A 17,134-nucleotide genomic window follows, 5' to 3' on the forward strand; every position below is an offset into this window, starting at 1 on the left:
TGAGGAAAAACGTTAATAGGAGCTGTTTTTCTACAACAGTATTAATAGTGAACTAAAATAATTTAAGGCCAGGCACAGTAGCTCATGTCTGTAATCCCAGCACTTTGGAAGGCCGCCGAGCCAGGAGGAGCACTTGAGCCCAGGAGTTTGAGACCAGTCTGGAAAATATAACGAGACCCTTTTTCTATTTAAAAAGCATAAATAAATAAATAAAATAAATAAACAAACTGTGCTTTCCAAGGTTTTTTCAATACGTAAATACTACTACTATTTTAAAAAGAGAAACTATTTTAAATGTACATTTCTACTATGTATATAACTTCTAGGTTATAAGTTTGAGTTTGGCTTTTTTTTTTGTACTAACAAGTATTAAAAAAGTAGACACATCACTTCCAAAATTAGGCTATGGAAAATGAAAAAGACACATAGACAGAATAGAGAAGCCAGAAATAAAGCCAAATACTTACAGCCAACTGATCTTTGACAAAGCAAACAGAAACATAAAGTGTGGAAAGGACGTTCAACAAAGGGTGCTGGAATAATTGGCAAGCCACATGTAAAAGAATGAAGCTGGATCCTCATCTCTCACTTTATACAAAAATCAACTCAAGATGGATTAAAGACTTAAATCTGAGTCCTGAAACCATAAAAATGCTAGAAGGTAACACTAGAAAATCTCTTGTAGACATTGGCTTAGGCAAAGAGTTCATGACCAAGAACCCAAAAGCAAATGCCACAAAACAAAAAATAAGTAAATGGGACCTAATTAAATTAAAAATCTTCTGCACAGCAAAAGAAATAATCAACATAGTAAACAGACAACCCATAGAGTGGGAGAAGATATTCACAAACTGCATTTGACAAAGGACTAATATCCAGAATCTACAAAGAACTCAAACAAATCAGCAAGAAAAAAACCAAATAATTCCATCAAAAAAGTGGCCTACGGACATGAATAGACAATTCTCAATAGAAGATATACAAATGGGACATGAAAATTTTTTGATATGCTTCAAACAAATGAAAAAATGCTCGTTACTAATTATCACGGAAATGCAAATTAAAAGCACAATGAGATACCACCTTACTCCTGCAAGAATGACCATAATTTAAAAATCAAAACATAACAGATGTTAGTTAGCATGGATGTAATGAAAAGGGAACACTTCTACACTGCTGGTGGGAATGTAAACTAGTATAACCACTATGGAAAACAGTATGGAGATTCCTTAAAGAACTAAAAGTAGAATGACCATTTGATCCAGCAATCCCCCTACTGGGTATCTGCCCAAAGGAAAAGAAGTCATTATATGAAAAAGACGCTTGCACATGCATGTCTACAGCAGCACAATTCACAACTGCAAAATAAGGAATCAACCTAAATGCCCATCAACCAACAAATGGGTAAAGAAAATGTGGTATATATACACCATGGAATACTACTCAGCCGTTAAAAAGCAAGAAATAATGGCCTTTGCAGCAAATTGGACGGAACTAGAAACCACTATTCTAAATGAAATAACTCAGGAATGGAAAAGCAAATATTGTATGTTCTCACTTATAAGTGGGAGCTAACCTATGAGGAGGCAAAGGGATAAGAGTGATATAATGGATTTGGGGTCCTTGGGAGAAAGGGGGTGAGGGATAAAAAACTACACATTGGGTACAGTGTATACTGCTCAGGTGACAGGTGCACCAAAATCTCAGAAAACATCACTAAATAATTTATCCATGTAATGAGCACCACCTGTACCAAAAAAGCCATTGAAAAATTTAAAAAGGTATTAATATTTGAAAAGCCCACTAGAACTTGTCCTATGATAACATGTTTTGGTCAATGTGAACTTGTACCTAAACTTTTTGTAATAGTTATTTTCATGTATGTTTTCTTCTTTTTTCTCTAACCACTTTAGAGTCTTCTTAAAAGACAGAGCGCATGCATCTTTTGCTTTTGCTGATCCTCACAGCTCCTGAATACATGTTGTGTTTATCAGGGATTAACAAATACTAATTTTATTGTGTGCCTTCATCTGCATCCATGTGGCATCTTGAAACACATTTCTCTCTCTATGATACTGGATTGTAATGAATTGTGTGACTGTCTCAACTTCAGATGAGGCCTGTGGGTTCCTTGAAGCCTATTATCTTACTTATTTCCGTGTTTCTAGCATTAATCATTATTCCTGAAACAGACAAGTCATATTATAGGTCATCATAATACCTGGACCTGATTGACAGGTAAGACGTACCTTCTGCTCACAGGCCTGAACACTTTTTTTTTTTTAACTGTGGTTCAAGCACACAGCCTACTGTGGAGAGCTCAGTGTTTGTCTAAAGCCAGAGTGCTTTAGTTTCAGTCATGGTTCTGCTGCTAATTTACGGCTCTATGGCCTGAGCAAGCTACTTAACCTCTCTGTTTTTCCCTAAGTTGCAATGTGGGATAATATTGTCCACTTCACAGGGTTGTTTTGAGGAAATGAGTCAATGCATGTTAACTGTATCATAGTCCTGCGCATGTGGTAAGCTCTCAATGGATGCCATTATCAGAAGGCCTTTTCCTTTTATTAAGTTCAACTATAGAATGAAAGGCCTTGACTGGCAAAATAGCACTGTGAGATACACACCCATGTCTTCTGTGTGAAATCTGTTATTCTGTTACCATGCTACATCGCCTGTCTTTAAGATTTTCAGAAAATGTAAGTTTCAAGTTTATTTCTCTAGAGGTAAGTAAAATGTAACAACTTTATTGCAGGTCAAAACAGGGAAAGTTACCTGGCTTAGAAAAGCTCTCATGAGAAACACAAAGCATGTGTTCAAGCTGATTTTCACTTATTTCTGGCTATTAAATTCTGAATCAAGAGAAGGAAGTCCTTGTACTTACATATTTGACATGAAGTGAATTTGGAATTTTAAAATTGCATTTATTTTGCTGAAGCCTCTTCTCTCTGTTATCCTTAAGTGAAGTTTATCAACAGAATCATCTAACATAAACCATGTGGCTATAGCTATACCTTCCCAACATTTAGGGAACCTGAGGCCAGCAGCATTTCTGCCCTGAAGGTACATGCACAATGTGTACAGTGCCGTTATTTACTCTGGCAATGTTTTAAAGACAGAGTCAATTTTTCATTTGGGAAAATAACAAAAAGTGGAAAGGATAATACACTTCCATTCAAATTCAGCACAAAAGACCATGGGGAGAGCATTTAATAATTTTGAGAGTGCCTATGGCGAGGTCTCTTTTAGATTCACTGAGAATTTTCCAGGCTATCTCTACTCATAATGGGCATGAAGCCATTGTATAAAACCTCCTGTCAAATGTGCTGCTGGCTGGCTTTGAAAATGACATTACTAAAATATAACTGCAGCCTTCAGTATCTCTGGGATTGTGTATGTGCATATTTAAATATCTAATCCATTAAAACAAACAAACAAAATGTTATTTCTAATTTTTGTGAAATTTTGTGAAAAACAATTTGAGTTGTTAGAAATGACCGGTTTACAGAGCACTGTGAAGCATGTTTAATTTTAGCATTATCTTTCTATTATTTCATTTTGTAATTTTTTTTTGAGACAGAGTCTTGCTCTGTTACCCAGGCTGGAGTGCAATGGTGCAAAATCTTGGCTCACTGCAACCTCTGCCTCCTGAGTTTAAGAGATTCTCCTGCTTCAGCCTCCTGAGTAGCTGGGACTATAGGTGTGCACCTCCACCCCCGGCTAATTTTTTTGTATTTTTAGTAGAGACAGGGCTTCGCCACGTTGCCCAGGCTGGTCTCGAACTCCTGAGCTCAGGCAATTCACCTACCTCCACCTCCCAAAGTGCTAGGATTATAGGCATGAGCTATTGTGCTTCGCCTCATTTTGTAATTTTTTTACTTAATACAACAAACATTTATCACATACTTCTTGGTATTAGTAAACAAAAAGTTACGTTGTTTGATAATGTAACATAGTTATCATCTGTCAATAATACAGAGTCAAAGGCAAAATATGTCTGATCATAGTTACTAAAAAAAAATCCATGCCAAATCTGCTATATTCAGTGGCTCCTTCTTTTTGTCTTTTTATTGCGATTATCCGTTTATCCATTTTTTAAAAGTTCAACATGCTGCCAAACTACTAAAGTAAACCACCACTACATTTGTTTTTCAAATGTTCTAGAATAGTGGTGCTTAAGAGAGTCACAGAGAAAACATTCTGAAAGACAACTATATGGGTTAGAAAGACTTCACTGGGTGGTGTGACTGAGGGGGCCACCCAGGGAAAAGTAACAACAATATTACTTATCTTGTTAATTATCAGTATGCCCTAAAATTTCTCTCTTGTAGTAATTTAAAAAAATTAGATATTTAAAAAAATCTCTGGTGAGATCCACTCAGAAAGCCTGTTTGTGATATCTGGCTGCACAAAAGGCAGGCAGATTTATCACCTACTCCTTACTCCCATTTCCAGTGCAGCTCTGTGAACAGAAGGTGATACAGATAACGCTTCATTGCATTGTATCTTCAGTTTATACATATTACATGTAAAGACTCATATGGACTCACCAATTTCATTCTGCAGAGAAAGATTCCGGGACAGATTCCTCAGCAGCGAGATGGCTGTTTTTTTCACGCTTGGGTCACCGACATACAGCATCTTTCGGGTGTGCTGCAGGCCACTTTCTTTCTGGACAACTGTCTGAGCTACTGACGTTGGCATCTGTTTTGTGAGACATATCTTATAAGTTCTGTTGTATTGCATTTCATGGTAATTTGAAATTTTCTACAGATTACCAGAGGTTGATGAAAATGTTTTATTTTATTTATTTTGAAATAGAGTCACCCAGGCTGGAGTGCAGTTCCCAATCTCAACTCACCACAACCTCTGCCTCCTGGGTTCAAGTGATTCTCCTGCCTCAGCCTCCTGAGTAGCTGGGATTACAGGTGTGTGCCACCACGCCCAGCTAAGTTTTTTGTATTTTTAGGAGGGATGGGGCTTCACTATGTTGACCAGGCTGGTCTCGAACTCCTGACTCAGGTGATCTACCCACCTCAGCCTCTCAAAGTGCTGGGATTACAGGTGTGAACCACCATGCCTGGGTGAAGATGTTTTAAAACCTAGGACTATAGTGAAACTAGTCTGAAGGTATTTTCTTTAAACTCTTATTAAGTTTTTAAGTCAATTCCTAGATAAAAAACTGTTTATTCAGTACTTTCAAATGCAATCTTGGGCCATGGTGTGGTGGCTCACGCCTGTAATCCCAGCACTTTGGGAGGCCGAGGTAGGTGGATCACCTGAAGTCAGGAGTTCGAAACTAACCTGGCCAACATGGTGAAACCCCATCTATACTAAAAAAATACAAAATCATTAGCTGATCATGGTGGCACATGCCTGCAATCCCAGCTACTCAAGAGGCTGAGGTAGGAGAATCACTTGAACCTGGGAGACAGAGGTCGTGGAGAGGAGAATCGCACCATTGTGCTCCGGCCTGGGTGACAGAGCAACACTCTGTCTCAATCAATCAATCAATCAATCAATGCAATGTTGGATTTGATTAGGTTATTACATTTTTTGCATCTGTGTTTACAAATAAAATAGATTTCCCTCTTCCTTTTCTTGTGCTACCCTTTTCCCTTTTAGAATCAAGGTTACACTAACATCATTAAGTTAGTTGGGTAGTATTTAATCTTTTTCTATTTCCTTTAGCTATTTGTATAATACAAGTATAATCTCTTCTTGTGGGTGTGGTAATATTTAGCTATACAGGCTGAATATCGCTTATCTGAAATGCTTGAGACCAGAGGTGTTTTGGGTTTTTTCACATTTTGGAATATTTGCAAATACATTATGAACTACTTTGGGGATGAGAACCAAGTCTAATCATGAAATTTATTTATCTTTCATATATATGTTACACTTACAGCTTGGAGGTTATTTTATACATATGTGTAATAATTCTGTGCGTGAAGTAGTTTGTATACATGGAAGCATCAGAAAGCAAAGGTGTCACTATCTCAGCCACCCATGTGGACAATCTGAGCTTGTTTGGCATCACCATTATTCCTGACTCTGAATTCACATATTACTGATAAGCAATTATTTTCTCAAACTTACACATGTACCTGACAGTGAAAAATATGACATAGCATTAATACAGTTTAAAAAAATAATGTGTTCAGGTAACTATGCAGCGCAGTAGCATGACCAGAATACCTGTCTCAGCTGTCAGATAACAGCAACAGACAGCAGCAGGCTTTCAGTCTCCAAATACTATGCTGTGTTTTGATGGAAAGGTTACTGCCTACTGTGTTTTACTTTTTTCAGATGAGAAGAAACATGAGAAGCAATCGAGGGACCAGCAACTGGGTCCTCTAGGGATGAAGAGACATTCTGTTGGATGGTTTTGCAAAATGTTCCCTCCAGAGTTATCTGCCTCATTAACAATTTTTTTTTTCCTTCAACGTTTAAGTTCACGGGTACATGTGCAGGATGTGTAGGTTTGTTACATAGGTTAATGTGTACCATGGTGGTTTCCTGCACAGATCATCCCATCACCTAGGTATTAAGCCCAGCATCTATTAGCTATTCTTCCTGATGCTCTCCCTCATCCTCCAAGCCCCCAAAAGGCCCCAGTGTGTGTTGTTTCCCACCAAGTATCCATGTGTTCCCATTCTTCAGCTCCCACTTATAAGTGAGACCATGTAGTGCTTGGTTTTCTGTTCCTGCATTAGTTTGCCACAGATACAGCTTCCAGCTCCATCCATACCCCTGCAAAGGATGTGATCTCATTCCTTTTGATGGCTGCACAGTATTCCACGGTGTATATATATGACATTTTCTTTACCCAGTCTATCATTGATGGGGATTTGGGTTGATTCCATGTCTTTGCTATTGTGAATAGTGCTGCAGTGAATATACATATGCATGTATCTTTATAAGAGAATAATTTATATTCCTTTGAGTATATACACAGTAATGGGATCGCTGGATCAAATGGTATTTCTACCTTTAGATCTTTAGGAATCACCACACTGTTTCCCACAACAGTTGAACTAATTTGTACTCTCACCAATGGTAGGAAAGCATTCATTTTTCTCTGCAAACTTGCCAGCATCTGTTGTTTTTTGACTTTTTAATAATTGCCATTCTGACTGGTATGAGATGGTATCTCACTGCGGTTTTAATTTGCATTTTTCTAATGATCAGTGACGTTGAGCTTTTCTCATGTTTGTTAATCACATGCATGCCTTCTTTTGAGAAGTTTGTTCATGTCCTTTGTCCACCTTTTACTTTTTTTTTTTTTAAGACAGTGTCTTGCTCTATCACCCAGGCTGGAGTACAATGGCATCATCTTGGCTCACCGCAACCTCTGCCTCCTGGGTTAAGCACACCCCATCCATGCGTGGCTAATTTTTTTGTATTTTTAGTAGAAACAGGGTTTCTCCATGTTGGTCAGGCTGGTCTCGAACTCCCAATCTCAGGAGATCCGCCTGCCTTGGCCTCCCAAAGTGGGTTTTTTTTCCCTTATAAATTTAAGTTCCTTGTAGACTCTGAATATTAGACCTTTTGTCAGACAGATAGATTGTAAAATTTTTCTCTCATTCTGTAGGTTGTCTCTTCACTCTGATGATAGTTTCTTTTGCTGTGCAGAAACTCTTTAGTTTGACTGGATCCCATTTGTCAATTTTTGGTTTCATTGCTATTGCTTTTGGCATTTTTGACATGAAATCTTTGCCGGTGCCTATGTCCTGAATGGTATTGCCTAGATTTTCTTCTAGGGTTTTTATAGTTTTGGATTTTACATTTAAGTCTTTAATCCACCCTGAGTTAATTTTCGTATGAGGTATAAGGAAGGGGTCCAGTTTCAATATTCTGCATATGCCTAGCTAGTTCTCCCAGCACCATTTATTAAATAGGGAATCCTTTCCCCATTGCTTCCTTTTGTCAGGTTTGTTGAAGATCAGATTGTTGTAGGTATGCAGTCTTATTTCTGAGTCTCTATTCTATTCTATTGGTCTATGTGTCAGTTTTGGTACCAGTACCATGTTGTTTTGGTTACAGTAGACTTGTAGTACAGTTTGAAGTCAGGTAGCAAGATGCTTCTAGTTTTGATCTTTTTAATTAGGATTGTTTTGGTTATTCAGGCTCTTTTTCAGTTTCATATGAATTCTAAAACAGTTTTTTCTAATTCTGTTAAGAATGTCAATGGTAGTTTAATGGGAATAGCATTGAATCTATAAATTACTTTGGGCAGTAGTTTACTGAGAATTTTTAACATGAAGCGATGTTGGAATTTTATCAAAGGCCTTGAAGCGATGTTGGAATTTTATCAAAGGCCTTTTCTGCATCTATTGAGATCATGTGGCTTTTGTCCATAGTTCTGTTTATGTGACAAATCATGTTTATTGATTTGCGAATGTTGAACCAACCTTGCATCCCAGGGATAAAGCCCACTTGATGGTGGTGGATAAGCTTTTTGATATGCTGCTAGATTGAGTTTGCCAGTATTTTACTGAGGATTTTTGTTCTTTTTTTTTTTTTTAAAGACGGGGTTTCACCATATTGGTCAGGCTGCTCTTGAACTCCTGACCTTGGGTGATCCACCCACCTCAGCCTCCCAAAGAGCTGGGATTACAGGCGTGAGCCACTGTGCCCAGCTGAGGATTTTTGTATCGATGTTCATCAGGGCTATTGGCCTGAAGTTTTTTTTGTTGTAACTCTGCCAGGTTTTGGTATCAGGAAGATGCTGGTTTCATAAAATGAATTAGGGAGGAATCTCTCCTTTTCAATTTTTTGGAATACTTTCAATAGAAATGGTACTTGCTTTTCTTCGTTCCTCTGGCAGAATTCAGCTGTAAATCTGTCTGGTCCTGGGTTTTTTGTGATTGGTAGGCTACTTATTACTGCCTCAATTTTATAACTCATTATTGGTGTATTAAGAGATTTAATTTCTTCCTGGTTGAGTCTTGGGAGGTATATGTGTCCAGAAATTTATCCATTTTTTGTTGTAGATTTTCTAGTTTATGTGTATAGAGGTAGTTATAGTATTCTCTGATGGTTGTATGTATTTCTGTGGGGTCAGTGGTGATATCCTGCTTATCATTTCTTATTGTGTTATTTGATTCTTCTCTCTTTTCTAATAGTCTAGCTAGCAGATCATTTTATTAATTTTTTTCCCCAAAAAACAGCTCCTGAATTTGTTGATTTTTTTGAAGGTTGTGTGTGTGTGTGTGTGTGTGTGTGTGTGTGTATATGTGTGTTTGTATCTCCTTCGGTTCCTTGATCTTGGCTATTTCTTGCCTTCTGCTAGCTTTGCGGTTTGTTTCCTCTTGGTTTTCTAGCTCTTTTAGTTGTGATGTTAGGTTGTTACCTTGAGATCTTTTTAGCTTATTGATGTGGGCAGTTAGTGCTATAAATTTCCCTCTTAACACTGCTTTAGCTGTGTCCCAGAGATTCTGGTATATTATCTCTTTCTCTCTCTCTCTTTTTTTTAGAGACAGGGTTTCACCATGTTGGCCAGGATGGTCTCAACTGCGTGCTCCACCCACCTTGGCCTCCCAAAGTGCTGGGATTACAGGCATGAGCCACCACGCCCAGCGCATCTCTTTTTCTCACTAATTTCAAAGACCTTCTTGACTTCTGCCTTAATTTCATTATTTATCCACAAGTCATTCAGGAGCAAGTTTAATTTCCATGTAGCTGTGTGGTTTTCAGTGAATTTCTTAATCTGGAGTTCTAATTTGTTTGCGCTGTCATCTGGAGATGGTTTCTTATGATTTCAGTTCTTTTGCATTTGCTGAGAAGTGTTTTACTTGTGATTATGTGAACAAATTTTGAGTAAGTGCCGTAGGGTGAGGAGAAGAATGAATATTCTGTTGTTTTTTGGTGGAGAGTTCTGCAGACATCTATAAGGTCTGCTTGATCCAGAGCTGGGTTAGTGCTTCTTGTTGAATTGAACCATCATGTAATACCCTTCTTTGTCTTTACCATTATGTAATACCCTTCCTTTTTTTTTTTTTTTTTTTTAAATTTAATCTTTGTTCTTTTAAAGTCTGTTTTATCAGAACAAGGATTGCAACCCTTGCTTTTTTCTGTTTTTCCATTTGCTTGGTAAATTTTCCTCCATCCCTTTATTTTGAGTCTGTGTGTGTCTTTGCATGTGAGATGGGTCTCTTGAAGACAGCATACCAATGGAGTTTGGTTCTTTATCCAGGCTTGCCATTCTGTGTCTTTTAACTGTTGCATTTAGCTCATTTACATTTAAGGCTAGTACTGTTATGCGTGAATATGATCCTGTCATCATGATGCTAACTGGTTATTTTGCAGACTTGTCTATGTGGTTGCTTCATAGTGTCACTGGTCTGTGTACTTCAGTGTGGTTTCATAGTGGTTGGTAATGGTTTTTCCTTTTCATATTTAGTGCTTCCTTCAGGAGCTTTAGCAAGGTAGGCCTGGTAGTAATGAATTTCCTCAACATTTGCTTGTCTGAAAGGATCTTATTTCTCTTTTGTTTATAAAGCTTAGTTTGGCTGGAAATGAAATTCTGGGTTGGAAATTATTTTCTTTAAGAATGTTAAACATTGTCCCCCAATCTCTTCTGGCTTATAGGGTTTCTGTTGAGAAGTCTGCTGTTAGTCTGATGGGCTTACCTTTGTAGGTGACCTGGCCTTTCTCTCTGGCTGCCCTTAACATTCTTTCATTTCGACCTTCTAGAATCTGATGAGTACGTATCTTGGAGATGAACTTCTCCTGGAATATCCTACTGGGGCTCTATGCATTTCCTGAATTTGAATGTTGGTCTGTCTTGCTAGGTTGGGGAAATTCTCTTGGATGGTATCTTAAAGTATGTTTTCCAACTTGGTTCTATTCTCCCTGTCTCTTTCAAGTATCCCAGTCAGTCGTAGGTTCAGTATCTTTATGTAATCCCACATTTCTTGGAGGTTTTGTTCATTCCTTTTCATTCTTTTTTCTCTATCCTTATCTGCCTGTCTTATTTCAAAAAGATTGTCTTCAAGCTCTGAGATCCTTTCCTCCGTTTGGTCTATTCTGCTTTTGATACTTTTGATTGCACTGTGAAGTTCTCATGTTATATTTTTTCAGCCCCATCAAGTCAGTTATTTTCCTTTTTAAACTGTCTATTAGGGTTATCAGTTCCTGTATTGTTTATGATTCTTGGCTTCTTTGCATTGGGTTACAACATGCTCCTTTATCTCAGTGAAGTTTACCCATCTTCTGAAGCCTACTTCTGACAATTCAGCCATCTCAGCCTCAGCCCAGTTCTGTGCCCTTGCTGGAGAGTGTTGCAGTCATCTGGAGAAGAGGCACTCTGGCTTTTTTAGTTTTCAGCATTTTTGCATTGACTTTTTCTCATCTTTGTGGGCTTATCTACTTTTGATCTTTGAGGCTGCTGACTTCTGAAGGGGTTTTTGTGGGGTCTTTTTTGTTAATGTTGTTGTTGTATTGTTTTTCTTTTAACAGTAAGGCTACAGACTGTTAGCAACCACAGGGCTGACGTGGTTTGATGGGGGTCTGCTCCAGACCTTAGTTGCCTCTGTTTTTCCCATACTTGGAAGTATCAACAGTGACGGCTGTGAAGCAGCAAAGATGGCAGCCTGCTCCTTCCTCTGGACACTCCACTCCAGGGTGGGCACTGACCTGCTGCTGGCCCAAATGCTCCTGTCAGAGGTGTCTGGAGACGGCTGTTGAAAGATCTCACCCAGTCAGGAGGAACAGAATTAGGGACCCGTTTATGAAGCAGTCTGGCTATAGGGCAGGTGTGCTGTGTTGGGGAGGACCCTTCCTCATCTGGACTGCCCAGACTCTCCAGAGTAAGCAAGCTGGAACACGTCAGTTGGCCGAAACAACAGCTCAGTTGACTGAACCACAGAGAAGGTGGCCTCCCCTACTGCTGGGATCTCTGTCCCAGGGAGAGATCAGAGCTTTGTCTATATAAGCCTGGCTGGAGTGATTGAAGGCTCCCCACAGGGAGCCCCTGCCCAGTGAGGAGGAATGAATCAGGGTTCCACTTTAAAACAGTTTGGGCACAATCTGGCACAGCAGCTGTGCTGTGTTGGGGGGTGTCCTTCTTCAAATGGGCCACCTGGACTCTCCGGAGCTGGCAGGCTGGAATGTGGAGTTGACTGAACCACAGAAATGGGAGCCACCCCTCCCCCAGGGAACTCCCTCCTGTTTCAGGCAGACTCACTGTGTTGCCATTGGCTGGCTGGAATTCCAAACCAGTGGGGTCTTAACTTGTGAAGTGCTGTGGAAGTGGGGCCCACGGAACAATGCTGCTTGGCTGCCTGGATTCAGCCCCCTTCCTACAGAAATGTACAAAGGGAGTTGTCACCTTGCTGGGAATTCTGGGGCCAGAGTATGTAGAATGCTTGTCTCTGTGTGTCCCTGTGCCGAGACTCCACACAGCTCTGTTTATCAGACCCAAGGCCCTGGTAGCGTGGGCTCACGAGGGGATCTCCTGATCCATGGGTTACAAAGATCTGTGGGAGAAGCATGGTTTCCTGGGCAGGTTGCACAATTAGTCATCGCTTCCCTTCGCTGGGGGTGGGGGTTCCTTTGGCTCCATGAGGCTCCTGGATGGGCCAGTGCCCCACCCTGTTTTTCTTCATTCTCCTTGGGTCAAGATGATTGTCTAGTCAGTCCCAATGCAAAAACCTGGATATTTCAGTTAAAGGTGCTGAATTCACTCACTGCTTTCATTCTTCTCTGGGCCGTGGACTGCAGCTGCTTCTCATGGACTCTCTTGGCCCTCAACTCAACAATGGTTTTTATTTTAGCAGTCTCTCATTGATTTTATAGAGACATGACTTGTTCTATTATGAATGCCTGCTGCTCTAGTCTTTCAATAAGCCCATCACCCAGTTTCACCCTGTCATCTACAGGCAGGTTTTCTTCAGTGTTAACATCACTATTACCTTATGCGGAATCATTTTGGCTATTTCACCATTGGTCAGTGAATGAGCAAGGGGAGCCTCGTTATCAGCGTTAAAAAATTCTTCAGTGTTTACTTCTTCCAGCTTACTGATGGACTTTGAAGGTCTATTTTTTTTTTTTTTTGCAAAGGCAAGAAGTTCAGACATCATTTTTTTTCTAACTTGACATATGTAATCCTTCAAAGTCGCCACCTTGTTCATTGTCACCACCAGTGGTGGTAGGCCAGAGCTATGTCAGGCACGCACACCTGTGTTTTTAGTCATTGTGTTTCAAGCAATGGCAACAGCATATACAGCATCTCCGTATATGCTATATATATGCTAAATTCCTTTTGAATACTTTCTCACACCCACACCTCTGCATACTGCTGCTAGCTAGCATGCTATTCAAGAAAGTGTTTTTTAAAATCTACTCTTTATTGATCTAAGGATATTATGATCACAGGGCTAAATTGATGAAGTCACATTTGGGGGAAAGTACATAGAATAAACATTTTTAAAATGAGAATTTCAGCTGGGAGATGAGCAGAACAGTTGTCACATAATAACAAAATCTTGCAGTCATCATCCAGTTGAGTCTCCCTGCAGCAAGCGTAAGCCACTTGGTAGCAACTGTTTGTGAAACCAATCAAAAAAGATGTCCCTGGTGATCCATGTCTTTTTGTTAGCATAATAACAGACTGGTAAGAAATTCACTCCTTGAAAACAGTGAGGACATAAGCTTTAATCTAACACCCCACTTACGTGTGCTTGATGCATTAGCACCTCCCAGAATAGTTATTCTGTCCTTGGCGGTCTTAATTCTAGTAGGTGCTGTCTCATCAGTTGTAGTCAGTGTCTTTCTGAGGCAATGATTTCAAAACAGTGACATTTCATCGCATTATAGACTTGTTTTGGCTTCAGATTTTCATTAGCCATGACTTTGGCAAACTCAGTAAATTTCTTCACTGCTTTGTGATCAGCAGATGCTTTATTACCACAAATCTTTAAGCATGTAACGCTGTGTCTTTTCTTAAATTTCTGCAACCAGCCTATTGATTATTCATAGTTCCTTTTAATTTTCAGTTCATCATGATCTTTGTTTCATGGTCAGGATACCATTATGTAGCATGTGTTCACCGTGACATGAACAGGTTCGCACTTTCAATACATGATCAAGATCTTCAAGTTTAGCTTTATGCAGTTTTCTAATCTTCACTAACTTCTGTTCATCACTTTCAGAATAGAACATCAACAGTGTATCCTTCTGTTTCTTCAGGTCATATATGGACGTTTCATACACTCCTGTCCAGTTTCTTCAACAGCTTGGCTTTCTGTGCTATAGGTAAACATAAATGCTTCCCCTTTTTATACTGTTACCCTGAGGGGTACCTGCAGGCCATTTTGTCATTTTCCTTTTTTTTTTGAGATGGAATCTCACTTTGTTGCCCACGCTGAAGTGCAGTGGTGCGATCTCAGCTCACTGCAACCTCTGCTTCCTGAGTTCAAGCAATTCTCTGTCTCAGCCTCCCAAGTAGATGAGATTACAGGCACCTGCCACCATGCCTGGCTAATTTTTGTATTTTTAGTAGAGATGGATTTCACCATCTTGGCCAGGCTGGCGTTGAACTCCTGACCTCATGATCTACCCGCCTTGGCCTCCCAAAGTGCTGGGATTACAGGTGTGAGTCACTGTACCTGGCTCATTTTGTCATTTTCAACAATATCTTTACACCACAGAGCAAAGAGTAAGCAAGAAAACACAGTTGAGTCATGCAGGTAGGTCTTGGCCCCATGTGGGGCACTGTGGGAAACCTGCCATCAGCATGCCTGGCCTGCACACATGCCATTTTACTGTCCTTTGTGGGTGTGGAAAGGCTATATGGCAGCTGAAGGGAGCTGGGAGAGTTTTTTTTTTTTTTTTTTTTTTTTTCTGCTTGGGGATGCTGAGTAAACTGTGTATTGTGTGCCTGTGTTTTGACTGTGACTCGTCATATAAGGTCAAGTATAAAATTTTCAATGTGTGTTGTCATGCTGGTGCTAAAAAGTTTTGGATTTTGGAGCATTTCAGATTTTGAAAATTCAGATAAGATTTGCTCAGCCCACATTATTGTAAATCTGCTACTTGTTTCCACGGTGACATGGAATCTGTGTTCACCCAGAGAGCTAATTGAGCTGAGAAAAAATCTTAAAGGGAGATGTCTTTTATCATTTCAGTTTATTTACTGGTTGATAATTAGTCATCTTTTCTGTTTCTTCTTGTTCAACTTTTGCAAATCTACAGACTGAGTAATTTACTATTTCTTTCTTTTCTTTCTTTTTTTTTTTTTTTAGATGTTGTCTCACTCTGCCACCAAGGCTGGAGTGCAGTGGTGCGATCTTGGCTCACTGAAACCTCTGCCTCCAGGGTTTAAGTGATTCTCCTGCCTCAGCCTCCCAAGTAGTTTGGATTACAGGTGCCCACGACTACACTCAGCTAATTTTTGTATTTTTAGTTAGAGATGGGGTTTTACTATGTTGGCCAGGCTGGTCTTGAACTCCTGGCCTTAAATGATCTGTCCGCCTTGGCCTCCTAAAGTGCTGAGATTACAGGCATGAGCCACTATGCCCAGCCATTATTAACTTTCAATGGGAAAACCCATCACAATTTCCATACAAGTGACTTGCCAATTGACTTTCTGTAACCCACTTATAAGTTTGTATCTATATTCTGTCAAGTCCAGGTTAACTTGATTGCTGTCCTTGAATTTGTTATTCTTGGTTGTAGTTGTAAACTATCATAGCACAGTCAGTTTGAAGGTGAGGATTTTATTTCTGAAAATATAAAATACCTTGACTTCTAAGAGCTTACTGGAGAAATTAAAAAAAAAAAATGTAGCCTGCAGTTTTTAAAACCAATTCATCACAAGACTGAAGGTTATAAATCCAAATAATGGTCAGTGTTAGCCCAAGAGTGACCAAATAAACAAACATAAAACAAAAACACTAAACAAAACCAAAGCAAAAAACTAAACTAAACAAAATCCCAAAACAAGCAAACAAATAAAAACTAGGCAGAAAGCAGATGGCTTATCAAGACTAAGGCATAAGGACCCCTAGTGAACTCTCAGGTGGGTGTCTGGATTTTAGGAACAGGGTGATCGGATCGGTGGGAGAAAATGTATAAACACTGGGAAGTAGAATCATTTCAAGTTCATTCTGGGCCTTCAGATAAGACTTTAATGCTAATCAACTTACTTTAAACTGAGTCTGCTTAATATATAATGAAACAAATAATTGTCATGCCTTATTCTTTTTATAATTTAGTATCTTTTTTTCTTTCAATATTAAAAATAGTAGGAAGATGCTGGGCCTGGTGGCTCATGTCTGTAATCCCAGTACTTTGGGAGGCTGAGGTGGGACGACTGCTTGAGGCCAGGAGTCTGAGAGCAGCCTGGGCAACATAGTGAGACCTTGCCTCTACAAATGATTAAAAAAAAAAAATTAGCCGGGTGTTGTGGTGTACACCTGTGGTCCTAGCTACTCAGGAGGCCAAGGTGGGGGAGAACACTTGAACCCTGGTAGTCGAGGCTGCAGTGAGCCATGATTGCACCACTGCACTCCAGCCTGGGTGACAAGCAAGACCCATCTCAAAAAAGAAAAAAAAAAGGAGGAAGAACACATGTAATTGGTTTTTAAAAAAAAAAAGAAAAAAGAAAAGGCCAGACACGTTGGCTTACACCTTTAATCCCAGCACTTTGGGAGGCTGAGGTGGGTAGATCACAAGGTCAGGAGTTTGAGACCAGCCTGACCAACATGGTAAAACCCTATCTCTACCTAAAATACAAAACTTAGCCAGGCGTGGTGGTGTCTGCCTGTAATCCTAGCTACTCAGGAGGCTGAGGCAGGAGAATCTCTTGAACCAAGGAGGCAGAGGTTACAGTGAGCTGAGATCACACCACTGCATTTTAGCCTGGGCCACAGAGTGAGACTCTGTCTCAAAAAAAAGAAAAAAGAAAACATGTAATTGTTAGATACAGTTACAATACTCTGTTTATTAGTTATTAAAACATAACTTTTATTAGACTCTCAAAGTGTTCATGACTCAAAGGAATTTAATTACTATTTTATAATAGTAATTTTATAATGCTTGTTCTATTATAAACAAATTAAAATCTGTCTTTCATTAATTTGCAGAACATTCTGTTAGACTATTTGCTCTCCTCTACAAGAATCCTTCCCCT

The 17,134-nt window shown here is 39.5% G+C and overlaps 1 protein-coding gene across 2 annotated transcripts in view; it reads right to left on the reverse strand.

Annotated features, from left to right (window-relative positions):
* Positions 1-17,134, reverse strand: part of PKP2 (plakophilin 2) — a 115,840-nt gene that overhangs the window by 5,686 nt on the left and 93,020 nt on the right. For both annotated transcript variants that reach the window (XM_032248303.1, XM_032248304.1), the window contains exon 10: positions 4,548-4,701. In XM_032248303.1, coding sequence (XP_032104194.1) covers positions 4,548-4,701 — 154 coding nt within the window. The remainder of the gene's footprint in view (positions 1-4,547; positions 4,702-17,134) is intronic.

The sequence above is a fragment of the Sapajus apella genome, unplaced genomic scaffold, assembly GCF_009761245.1.
Source record: "Sapajus apella isolate SASKATOON/1434 unplaced genomic scaffold, GSC_monkey_1.0 scaffold66, whole genome shotgun sequence".
Lineage (NCBI taxonomy): Eukaryota > Metazoa > Chordata > Mammalia > Primates > Cebidae > Sapajus > Sapajus apella.